Genomic DNA, 13,515 nt, shown 5'->3' on the forward strand with positions numbered 1-13,515 from the left:
TGATGAGTAGGACTTCGGTCCAGTGACGAGTTTTAGAATTAGAGAAGAACCAATGACGAATGGATTAATCAACAACATACCTCTAAAATCTAAAATCTTGGTACCACATGTATTGAAGTAGAGCAGGTGAATACATTGCTTGCATTATTGTATTTATGAATGATTATTGTTATGGATAAATTGTATGATTGATTATCTATGCTAATTGTATTATCCTTATTATCTTAACATATGTGAATGTATTCTCACCCCCTGTTTGTTTTTTTGTTGTTCTTTACGCTTGTGATGCAGATACTCAGATAGAGTTCGAAGAGTATTAGTTGTTGCTTCTGTTGGAAGATGGTGTAGTTGGTCTTCTTCATTGTTTATCTTCTGTGTTATTTAGTTTCCTGTGTCGCTCTTGTGTTATTTAGTTCCATGTGTCACTCTAATAATGTAAAACTTGGGCGGGAATTATTCCATGTTTTTTTGCGAGTTGTTAATGTTATTTGATTTATGATTTGAATAAAGTTGATTTTAATTATGAGAGAAAATAATATGTATTTTAATTGTTTAATCTTGGTGCTATCTTATTATATATGGAGAGAGATGTTTATGCTGAGAAAATATAGCACTCTCTTTAAGTAATTATTTTCGGATGTTTTACAAACTAAGCGCTTGGGATTTACGGTGTAACAGAGTACTTGTAAGTGTGCTATTCAAACTTCATTTCATTTATTTTTTCAATGCAACTTTACTTTCCAAATCTCGTTCTGCCAAGGTAATATTTTTAACTCCTCTATAAGAATTCATTCTTTAAAGGATCTTTGATCCTTTTGCAAGAAGAGTTCTTCTCCCCAAGGCACGTTGATTATTAGTTATGCCATTGTCTACTCTGTTCATGTGATTTGGGAAACTAGGAATTGGGCCCGATACAGTAACAAAACCCCTAATATTAGATCTAGTAATATCCAAAATCAAAGCCCATATTATTTTGGTAGGAAAACAATACTAGGCTTAAAAGCTCCTCCTTAATGTTGGATTTTATGTTGATCAACTCCTTTAATGTTGATATGCATCTGCCTCGTGCTCCTATTGTGAAAGAGGTCATTTGGCATCCTCCTTTGGACCCCTAGTTAAAGTGCAACTATGACGGATCCCTTACCTCAGAATTCTAGTGGTTGTGGTGGTATTTCCAAAGATTCTAAAGGCAATTTTATTATTGGCTTTGCTAATCCAACAATATCTGACAATTCCTCACATGCTGGATTTTTTTTGGTGCTTAGACCGATTGAAATAGCAAGAGATAAAACATGGTCAAAGCTTTGGATTCTTGAGTGACTCCATTTTAGTGGTCCAAACTTTTTCGAAGAATTCTTTAGTTCCTTGGCATCTTAGAAGTAGATGGCTCCATTATAAAAATACTATTGCTAATATGGCTTTTACTATTACTCTTATCTATAGTAAAGAAAATTTTTGTGCACTTTTTCTTGCTAGCTTAGGCCGCAATCTTCAAAATCTAACATTTTTGTATTCTATCCAATAGAAGTTAGAAATGACTTTGTAAAGAGTAGTCTAGACATGCCTAGCTATAGGTTTGTTTCCTTTTGAGAGTGTTTTGCCCTATTTATGTTGAAAAAGAATTACAAGTGTGAGTAGTGTGAGGAAGTCTCACATGAGTTAGAAATGTGAAGACCTGATCATTTATAAATGCGAGAACCCATTCACCTATCACTTTAATATTTTGGGTGAGTAAGTAGTGTGTCGCTCACAAAAAATATGTTGCTCAAAGAAAATTACATAAAGTAGAATACTCATTGCTAGACCCCGATTGTTGCGCTGCGCTGACATCCCCTTATTTTATTTTTTACCCCTTCCATTTCCCTCTTAATATATAACCTTTATTAAAAAAAAATTATATTTTTAATAGAAATAAGAAAATAGTATACTCCACAGGGTTGCCCTGTTCTGATATGCAGAGTACGCAGACACAAAAGTCTTCAATAATTTGACAAAAATATATATTACGAATTACGTACAGTATATGGTCGTCTATCAAAGATCTTTAATTTGACATGTTTTTTTTACTCATAATGACCGGTGTTAGGTGTACAGGATGATGATGTGTGCACAACTAAATTTGGAATATATCTATATAAGTGCTTTGAGATTGTGGCAATGGTATCTAATTGCTTCGGATAGAATCATTATTTTCCTCAAATGAAAAATGTCAAAATTAGCACTAATTTAAACTTGATTAAACGTACACGTATTGAGAGGGTTGATCTCATCCTCTAACCACACATACCACGGATATACTTTCATTTTGTTTCAAAAGAAATAGAGAACTTAATTACAAATTACTAAAGTTTTTTATGTTACTTATCAGAATATGCAGACTAACTATGCTCAAATAGAGTTATTTAAAAACAATTATAAGCATATTTTTCTTTCTCTAACCTTACACTTTATTCACGTTTTCTATTTTCAGTCTCACTGGCTCTTTGATTAATTTGGTACTACCCTTGAATATTTGGTAAGATATTGCTTTTTATGGTAGATTGCATTTTTTTAAAGTAAAAAACCGTATATTCAAAGAAGGAAAAAAATTATAAAAGAGTGGAAATTAGACCAAAACTTTATTAGGATCTTAGGGTTTGTTTGGATAATTTAAAACTAATGAAGTAGAGCGGAGTACAACAGAATATAATTAGTGAAATGGAGTGGAATGAAATATAAATTATATTCAATTATTTGGATATTTTATGACGGAATGAAATTAATATTTCATTCCATTGTTTAGAAATTAGACGGAGCTGAAAACATTATGATTATTTTACTTTATTTTTATCCTTTACTTCAAAAATATTAATATGGTTATTGTGAAATTTTGGAGGACAAAATTGGAATTGTGCTTAAATTATTCCATTCCATTTGATACACTCCAATTTGGGTGGAATAAAAAATGGATTAAAGTAGTGGTATTTGATGGAATGAATTCTATCACATTTCATTTCATTCGTTTTTTATAAAATCAAACAATGGAACATAACATCATTACATTCTATTCCATCATTTTACATCAATCCAAACATACACTTAGTGATTAACAAAATGAAAAATGAGTAAGTTACAACTTGTTATAAACAACTAAAGGAACCAAACCCCTCAGAGAAATAAAATGATAGTAAAAAATACTAATAAATCTGCACATTAATTCTCTGATAGAGGAGTATAATAGTATTTATAATATTAATTACTAGTATTGTTATTGAACTATAATTGTATTTGGGCTTTTAATAGTTGTTGGGCTTTTAGGTTTATTATCCATTAAAAGTATTATGGAGTGTAGAAAATTTTACTTTGTACCCTTACAATTATACTCATACCCCTATACGAAAAAAATTTGGACCAAAATATCCTTGTATAAATAATTTATATTTTGAATTTTTTTTACTTTTTTCTCACATTTCAGAAAAGCTCTCGGAACACCCAAAAATATATAAATCGGAGCATATTTTCAAAGTAATCTGATTTACAAAATACACACTGGAACACTTTTTAAAAGTATTCCGGTAAAAAAATTCATACCGAAACACTTTTTAAATGTTTCAGTTTTCAAAAATTTTTAAAAAAAAATCATTTATCAATTTCGGCAATAGACAAAAACCGTGGCCAAAAGTAAAAAGACAACACTTTAAAAAAAAGTGTTACAGTAAACCATTTAGCCATTTCTTGAACCGGAACACTTTCATAAACTATAAACCGTTCCGGTATGTTAATAATACACTCTACCGGAATATTTTTTAAATGTGTTTCGGTAATGATAATTTTTCCTAAATTAATTTCGACAACAAATTAAAACCGTGGCCTAAAGTAAATAGACAACACTTTTGGACCTTTACTGAAACTCATTTAGCAATTTTTCTAACCATAACACTTTCAAAAAGCGTTCCCGATTTCTTAATAATACACTCTATTGGAACACTTTGAAAAACTGTTCCAATATGATTTTTTTTTAAAGAAATACTGTAGGAGTACGATGCTAAATTTTCTATAATATAGTCTCATAGAGACATATGAAATCAATCAATGAAGTTTATTTTTCTTAGTTAACTATTATTGTCTTTTATTTTAGAACTTTTTATTAGTTTTTGCTTCCTATTTTAGAGCTTTTATTGTCTTTTATTTGTTAACGTTCCTATTTTGCTTCCTAACATTCTCTTTTTATGTATAAATAAATGAAATCTTAAATGTTTAATTTTAACTACATACTTAAGCCAAATGATGATAATATTCTAAAAAACAACCTTAAAATTACGGGCCGTCAACAAAATAAAAAGAAAAATCCGTTTCAAACCAAACTCTTTTTCAGATGAAACGAGAAGCAAAATAACAATGAATTTTTAAATTATGTGTTAAAAATTCTCGACGACTAGTTATTTTTTGTTGATATTTTCTTTTAAAAATATATATTTTTAATAACTTTTCTTGATACCAACATAATCTTGCCTTTGAATTGTTTTGTCTTTATTGAACTAATATTTTATTGAGTTTCAATGAGCTTATGGTCAAATTAAGTGTGTAAAATTAACCCGAACAAATATTTTAGAGTTCGAGTTTCATGCAACCCGACTTAACTCCTCATTTGTATCTCTCTAATTTGAAGTAGTCATATTTATATATAAATATATTTTTAACCAAAATTTAAATTTAAATAGGTTATATTATTAGAATTCAATTCTTTCTGGTACGTAGACCAATTTTCGTTGGTACTCAAAATGTCATAATAAATTTAGTTTGAATAAATCCAAGATTACACTAAAAAAACATAAATATATTCACACATGTAATATCAAATTTGTTTCCAAATTTCATCAAAACAAAAAATTATTTCCTAATTAATATGGTGTGAAATTTCATTCAAAGTAATCTCTATGCCATGTATGAAATCCCATTTAAAGTAATCGCTACATTTTATCAGGCCGACCCTAATTTTAGGAAGTCTAATTTTTTTCATTTAAAATATAAAAATACTATATTAAAAGCTCAATGCATAAAAAATAGCTATAATAAAAATTCAATACATAAAAAAAATTGATCAAAAGTCAAAAAAATTATAATTAAATTTAATTTTGATTTATATAATTATATTTTTATGCGATATTTTTAATTATTATTTTTTTTAATTTAGACATATTTTTATCACAATTGAACTATTATTGAATTGAAAAGTTTAAGATAATTTTGTAAAGATCATCTTTAAAATGGCATAATTGACATGAATTTCCTAGGATAAAAACTATCTGAACAAAAAATAGGGTAAAAAAAGTGTTGTTAGCAATATGAAATTATGAGCAACATAAAAAAGATACCTCAGATCTTCATGGCTTTTCTGTTTTAGTACATCATTGTCCTGTCTTTTCTTTGATCATGCGCAAGATGGATGGTGGCAGGTTGCAACCTGTCTTCATCTGCCAAAGTCAACTTTGTATCTTTTAATATAAAAAGTCAACTTTCTTTCATTGAAAAGACATTAAAACATGCTATTGTCATAAATTGTTTCATTGACGAGCCAACTTGTTCTTATAATTGATTCTTTATGTGCTTACGTCTGTAATGATAAAAATTACAAACAATTTTTTACTGAAATGAATGTTATTTAAAAATAATATAGATATAAAATTATTTTAATAGATATTAATTTTATTTGATAATTTTAAGTACAATCTATTAACCACTTTAAGACAGACGATTTTTTTTAACTCGCGGTGTGTACTTAATTTTGAGATAATAAAGTTAAAATCGGTTTTGATGAAAAGTTTCAAGTTTAGTTATAAAGAAAAATGATATTGTCAAGGTAGATGCATGCATATGCTAAAGACTTTAGAAAGGCATGTTATCATACTATATTGGTGTTTTTACTTTATAGCACTTGGCTCTTACTTGACCACCAATGTAACATATTTTTCAAAATTTTTAAAGTTTATTAAATTAGTCACTAAAAAAGACAGTCAAATTTAGAAACAACGACAAATTTAAGAGTAGACAATTTGTCTTAATATTCAACATAGAATAGAATCCAACACTTTTACGACACATATTTAAAAAATAAATTAATATTAAAAAGTTAAAATAAGTTTTACAATTTTTTTTATTGATATTTTTTCAATTGATGTCAAATATTAATATGTCATTCGTGCAATACTTATAACACGTATCAGACAATTCAAAAAATATTAAAAAAAAATCTGTAATTGAATACACTATTTTTTTTTTTACAATTTTCACTCACATATAAAATAATTTAATATATTTTAAAATTAAAAATTATTTTTGATTAAGATAAATATATAGTAGTTGAAAAATAATAATAAATATTATATTGATAACATAAAAGGACAATTATTTAAAAAAAATACAAATAAGATTTATGAAACAGATAAATTATTATATATGCAGCATATTTATGTTTTACATATTTTTTTATATTATTGATGTTTAATTTGGGTATTGTGTGGTGTCCTGAATCCATAAATTTTAATGGATTGTCATAGATAGAAAGATTTGGGTGGTATGTGTGGGAGTTGAGGCTCATGATTGAACAGTTTTGTCAACGTTTTCGGTTTCCCACTTTCATTATCATATGAAATGAGGCTCACACAACACAAATAGTCAAATGAATTTAACTATTTATGATATGATATGTGATACTTTTAAGTGTAAACATGATAAGAACTAGCAAAAATCACGACATGGATATGATATATATGAATCAAGAAAGTGGCATCCTATGCCACTACTTTTATATGGTCAAAACCTCACCTAGCCACTTTTTACTACTTGTGATTGAAAATATGATAGAATCCAATAAAAAATTTTAAGATTGAACTGGATTAGAATTAGTTGTATTAAAGAAATTACTACAATGAGTATAAAATTCATTTTATATAGTCATTCTAGTTCAATTAATATAATACATGTTGAAGTAATCACAACCAACTTCTAATTTTATAATATATATATCGAATTAAATTTTAATAGATAAGTAACTATATCTAAAACCATAACTAAATATTAAGTTGAAAGTGTATGTTAATATTTTAATTTTTTGTTGAATAATATATAGCGGCTGAAATTTGTCTTTGTTGGTGATTAAGCGAAAAGTCGCAAGTTCGAATCTGCATCATTATATTTGATATAATATATTTGATATTCTTATATAGTTATTAAAGATATTGTATAATAAATAAAAATAAAAACTATAAGAAAATTCTATAACACATACAAAACTATCTTTATAAATGATTTAGATATAATACAACATTTTACAACATAAATTTTTATAATAGTTATTTTAACAAGTGCTTTAAAAAATCTCGTATCAGTTTTTAGTTAATATAAAAAATAATATAATAATAAATAATCAAATGCTGAATAATTTAATTAATAGAATTTTAATTATTAAAAAATTTTAGTTAATAATTTATAATTATTAATAATTTATTTATTTTAATAATTTATTTATTTTAATATATTACGTAAAAATATTGTTGATAGTGATTGAACTTTAAACCAACAATTTGCACTCATTAATTTCAAATATGACTTATCAATTAAGTTATCTCACAGTAACACTAAATTAAAAAATAAAATATTGGATTTTATTTTATAATGGTAGTTGGCATTACGATATTTTCAGATAAAAAAATATCTAAATATCTCCTTTAAGAAATCAAACGATATGATCTAGTCTTATTTATAAAAGATAATTTAATTTTTATATTTAATGAATAATCAATGTATTTAATTTAATAATATATAAAATATTTTAATTATTTAATTAATTTAATAAAAAAGAAAATGCTAATCAGTATTTTTGAGACACTCTTTAAATGTTAAAGTGTTAAGTTTTATTAAAATACGTGTATTTAATACATTAAAAGTGTAATGAGAATTGAAATATTAATTTTTATAAAAAATATTTTCTTTATTTAATATGCTTAAAGAGTGTCCTGAAGACACTTGTTAGCAAGACACATAAAAAAGTGTCTCTTATATTGAGTCGGATGAGTATTAATTTAATTAATTATTTATTAAAAGGCTGACCATATTAAAAATCCACATCAAAAAACATTGTCTTTATTTATTTTTCTTTGTTGATTGTTCATTCACGAGGCACAAAATAATCTAAACTTTGACTCTCATTAATAACTCTCTGAATCCAAAGCTGTTTACTTTTCCAACACACTTCACTCCACCCTTTATATTCTTTTCCCCCTGCCACACATAACCTTCAAACAAACACAAAAAATGAGACTTTCAATTTCTTCTTGCACCTTCATCCTATTCACCCTACTCTTCTCTTTGGTAACATCCTCTTAACTATTTTCATACAAACATTTTTTATTTATTAACAAAAAATATATGTACTACATGATATTTTCACTTGTTTAATTTTTCAATTTTATGATTATTTTTTTTGCAGATTATTCAAGAGAATTATGCTAGAAAGATAAACAATATCATGGAAGTTGAAAATTCTGATCATGAAGATCAACACAATTCTCATAAGAATCATCATCAAAACCAACTAGAGCCTGAATTGAACGTATTTTTCGTTCCGACCGATCTAAAAATCGGAAAAATAATGCCGATTTATTTTTCGAAAAAAGACATATCAACAACTCCAAAATTTCTCCCCAAAGAAGACTCCGAAAAACTCCCTTTCACCCCAAAAAAACTCCCTCTCCTTCTAGATTTCTTCTCCATCCCAAAAGACTCACCACAAGCCAAAGCCATGAAGTACACACTAGACCAATGCAACTTTGAGCCAATGGAAGGCGAAACAAAATTCTGCGCAACATCATTAGAATCTCTATTCGATTTCGCAAACTCCATGTTCGGTCCAAACTCAAACTTCAAGTTTTTGACCACAAAACATGTCACAGAATCCACCATCCCTTTACAAAACTACACCATAACAAAAGTGAACAAAATCTCAGTTCCTAATGCTTTTGGATGTCACCCCATGCCGTACCCTTATGCGGTATTCTATTGTCATACACAAAAGGGTGATGCCAATTTGTATGAGATTGTTGTTGAAGGAGAGAACGGTGGAGTTGTTGAAGCTGCGGCGATTTGTCATATAGATACTTCGAAATGGGACGCCGATCATGTCGCCTTTCGAGTTCTTAATACTCGGCCGGGGAAGTCTCCGGTGTGCCATTTTTTTCCGCCTGATAATCTGGTTTTGGTTCCTACACCATAAAAAAATTGTAGTTGTTTTGTTTATGTATGTGTATGACAAACTTGTCAACTATAATAATAATAATAATTATAGTTCTAGGATGGTGTAATATGAAAGATCATCTTGATGCAAAACTAGATAATAAAGATGATGTTATTGTATGATTTTATATCTTTGTAGTTCTGAATTATATTTTGTATATGCTGGTTTAATTTGTTTTTAATGAAGCTCATTTTAAAGAATAAATTATGTATATGAAATTATTTATTTAATATATCTGAAAAATATTTTTTTTCCTTGTAATATGATCGAGATAATTTTATCCAATTGTGTAATAGAGAGACTGACGTTCGTTCGATTGAGATTAAATAGTTCTGATTCATTCTTGATAGAATTAAAATTTATTTTTGCTAGCAAAAGTTGCTTATGCAAGAAGAAGTTTTGTTTTTAAATGAAATCTTTTTTATTGATTGAAAAACAGGAAGAATAAAAAAGGTAAACAAGCTAAAAAGTCAAATATGATGACAAATTGTTTTTAAAAAATGTGATTAAAAATAGTCTAAAGTCAAAAGTTGTATTGTTGATGTGCGTACGCATCTCGTTAGGTAATATCCAACTATAATATTCCATATATATAATAAATAAAAAAATAGACTTGAGTTTGACAATATTAAGATATGTAAAAAATACACTATTTATTTATCCAGACTTATGAAAATTTTAACCATGGATTACTAGGGGGAAAATGTGGGTTCTTTTCAACAAAAAGAAAAGAGGATTGGACCCTACCAAAAAGCGTATGTGTATCGATCACCTTTCCTGTTTATATGGTAATTCAATCACTAATCAAACAATGGTTGAGAAAATAATAAGAACATTAACCCCAAGTGTTAAGTGGAGGACAACTAATGCAATAAGGGCTCAACATGCAAAATCATCTCACATGGCAATATAACCCGTATATGTGGATATCCACTTAAATCCATCTCGAATTTCACAGAGAAATTCTGCTTTGACTTAGTTTTGATTCGAATTTGTTTTTTTTTTTCTTTTCATTTACAAAACATAGTAATGGGTACGGGCACACAAGTACCCACTTCTAATCTATTCCATTTATTTCATTATATATTATATTATTTAATTTTGATAATTTAGAATATTAAATATATAGTTAATATTTAGATATTTTGATTTGTATTTATTCTTTAAAATATTTAAAAGAGTGAGGACCCATTTTGGTCCCTCACAAAAATCACACAATCCAAATTAGTCCCTCACAAAAAAAAGGACTCGATTTAATCCCTTACAAAATTTAACCGGACCATATTAGTCCTTATGTTAATATTTTTACCAAATTGGTTTTTTTCATACTTTTAAACCGTGACTGGACTGCCACGTTGGCTTTTATTTTTTATTTTTTAAATACTAAATTAATTTTTAATTATAATCTCATTTTTAAACAATTATGAATTAATAATATCAAAAAAGCTATTAGCTTACTATGGAAATCTTATGGGGCATAAGGCTAATTCTCTTGACTGTGTGGATATTGGTATTCTTAGAGATGGAGCTCAAATCAATAGAGATCAGAAAATCTCCCTGGAAAGTGATATTACTGAGGCTGAGATTTTCTCTTCCCTCAAGGGTATTGATGATAATTCAGCCCCAGGCATTGATGGTTACACTGCGAAGTTTTTCAAATCCAATTGGAACATAATCAAACCTGATGTAATTGCTGCAATCCATGAATATTTTGACAAAGGCTATATGTACAAGGCTTTTAACTGTTCTCTAGTATCTCTGATTCCTAAAAGTCCTTCTGCTAAAACTATTAGAAAATTTAGACCAATTTCAGTTTGTTCTACTTTCTATAAAATTGTCTCCAGAATTCTGACGAATAGGCTCAGCAAAGTCATTGGTAGTATAGTGAGTACTAACCAAACTGCATTCATTCCTGGTCAACAGATCCAGAACCACATTCTCTTGGCATTTGAACTCCTTAAAGGCTATGAGTGGAAACAAGGCCCTCCTAAATGTATGCTTCAAGTTGACTTACAAAAAGCCTATGACATGATTGATTGGCAGGCACTGGAATGTATTATGGCTGAGTTGGGCATCCCTCCAAAATTTCTTAAGTGGATCATGCAAAGCCTAACAACTGTGTCATACAGATTTAATATTAATGGCAACACCTCGAAGATTCTTATAGCTAGAAGAGGTATAAGGCAAGGGGATCCCATCTCTCCCTACCTTTTTGCTATGCTGATGGAATACTTACAAAGAAGCCTGCATCGTATGCAATTAAACCCTCTCTTTCAGCATCATGCAAAATGCAAGAAATTGCAGCTCACCAACTTAATGTTTGCTGATGATGTGCTTCTCTTAGCAAGGGGAGATAGTGCCTCGGTTGACCTTTTGCTGTCTACATTTTATAGATTTCTTAACTCCACAGGAATGAAGGTGAACAAAGATAAAAGCAAGATTTTCTTTGGTGCTGTTACACAAGAGATGAAGAATAATCTTCTCACTTTATCTGGATTCCAAGAAGGGACAATGCCATTTAAATACCTTGGAGTTCCCATTACTACTAAGAAGCTTTCCATTCACCACTATATGGGTTTAATTGAAAAAATTATTTGCAGGACTCGTATATGGACATCCAAGTTACTTACCTATGCGGGTAGATTACAGCTTATCAAAAGTATCTCGTTTGCCATAGTCAATTATTGGATGATGTGCTTTCCTTTGCCTAAAGCTGTGCTTGCTAAGATTGATGCTATATGCCGTTCATTTCTTTGGACAGGTAAAGATCAAATTAGCCGTAAAAGTCTTGTTGCCTGGAATACTGTATGTCAACCTATTAGTAAAGGAGGCCTTGGAGTGATCAATATGCACATATGGAACAAATGCACTTTGTTAAAATTACTGTGGAACATTTGTAACAAGCCAGACAATTTATGGGTCAAATGGATTCATTCGTACTACCTGAAGCAACAACCTGTTATGACTTTTACTCCTAACTCTGCTAGTACTTGGATCATTAGAGAAATTATGAACACGGGATCCCTCATTAACTCTTGTCAATCACAATGGGAGGGAATGTCTCTGAACAACAAATTCTGTTGTGGGAAAATTTATAGTAGCCTAAATGCTAATCCATCTGTGGCTTGGAGCAATTCTGTGTATTCGTAATCCTGCTCGTCCTTGCTCGATTATGATACTTTGGTTACTATGTCATAGGCGGCTTGCTACTAAAAGCAGGTTGAATTACTATTAAATTAATTGATTACTGTTTAGTTTGTATTAACTAAATAATTTTAAAAATTAATTGATTATTTAATTTAAATTTATTAGATCTTTTAATAATTAGTTAAATTACTATTAAATTACTTAATTATTATTTAATTTGAATTAATTTGAAATAAATAAATATTTATTTGTGTGTTATTTAATTTCAGTTACATATGATTTAATTTATTTCTAATTGATTAAATATATTGAGGTTTTACATTTAATAAATTTTATTTTTAAATTGGTGTATTATTTGAAATTAGTAAATCAAAGAGGTTCGAAACCCCATTGATATAAATTTTAAAATTTTTGTTTTAAATTCATAATTATTTAATATTATTAAAAATCTTGGAAACTATTTTTCATGAATGCTTATTGGCCTAGTGGTAAAGACTTAAGATATTGTTTAATAGTATTGGGTTCGATTCTTTATAAAAAACAATTTTTCCTTTTTGATATTATTAAATAAGAATTGTTTAAAAATGAAATTGTAATTAAAAATTAATTTAGTATTAAAAAAATGAAAATAAAAAATAAAAGTCAATGTGGCAGTCCAGTCACAGTTTAAAAAATCGATTTGATAAAAATATTAATAAAAGGACTAATATGGTCCGGTTAAATTTTGTAAGGGATTAAATTGAGTCCTTTTTTTTGTGAGGGACTAATTTGGATTGTGCGATTTTTGTGAGGGACCAAAATGGATCTTCACTCTATTTAAAATGTATGTCTGGAATTTTTTGAGATTGTTTTGTTTTTTTATTCATAATGTAATTTGTTTTTGAAAAAAATAAGTATTTTACTAAAAAAATTGATTTCACTAAATGGATGATGGCGGAGTGGGGATACTCAAACTCGTTTTAGGACGAATTTGTGTTTTAATTCTCCATCTCTATTAGAATTTGGGGCAGTGGATAAAGATTGTTTGGGGATTAAGGTTTATGTTTAGGGAAGGTAAAAACATTTCCCGATACGAACCAACCCCGTTTATTTCATTA

At 28.3% G+C, this 13,515-nt stretch overlaps 1 protein-coding gene across 1 annotated transcript; it reads left to right on the forward strand.

The window, feature by feature from the left end:
* Positions 1 to 8,191: 8,191 nt before the first annotated feature.
* Positions 8,192 to 9,398, forward strand: LOC131654941 (BURP domain protein USPL1-like). Its single transcript, XM_058924864.1, has 2 exons — positions 8,192 to 8,349; positions 8,468 to 9,398. Exons 1-2 carry the CDS (start codon positions 8,293 to 8,295, stop codon positions 9,248 to 9,250), a joined length of 840 nt encoding a protein of 279 aa, XP_058780847.1. The 5' UTR covers positions 8,192 to 8,292; the 3' UTR covers positions 9,251 to 9,398.
* Positions 9,399 to 13,515: the final 4,117 nt, after the last annotated feature.

This window comes from Vicia villosa, linkage group LG3 (assembly GCF_029867415.1).
Source record: "Vicia villosa cultivar HV-30 ecotype Madison, WI linkage group LG3, Vvil1.0, whole genome shotgun sequence".
Lineage (NCBI taxonomy): Eukaryota > Viridiplantae > Streptophyta > Magnoliopsida > Fabales > Fabaceae > Vicia > Vicia villosa.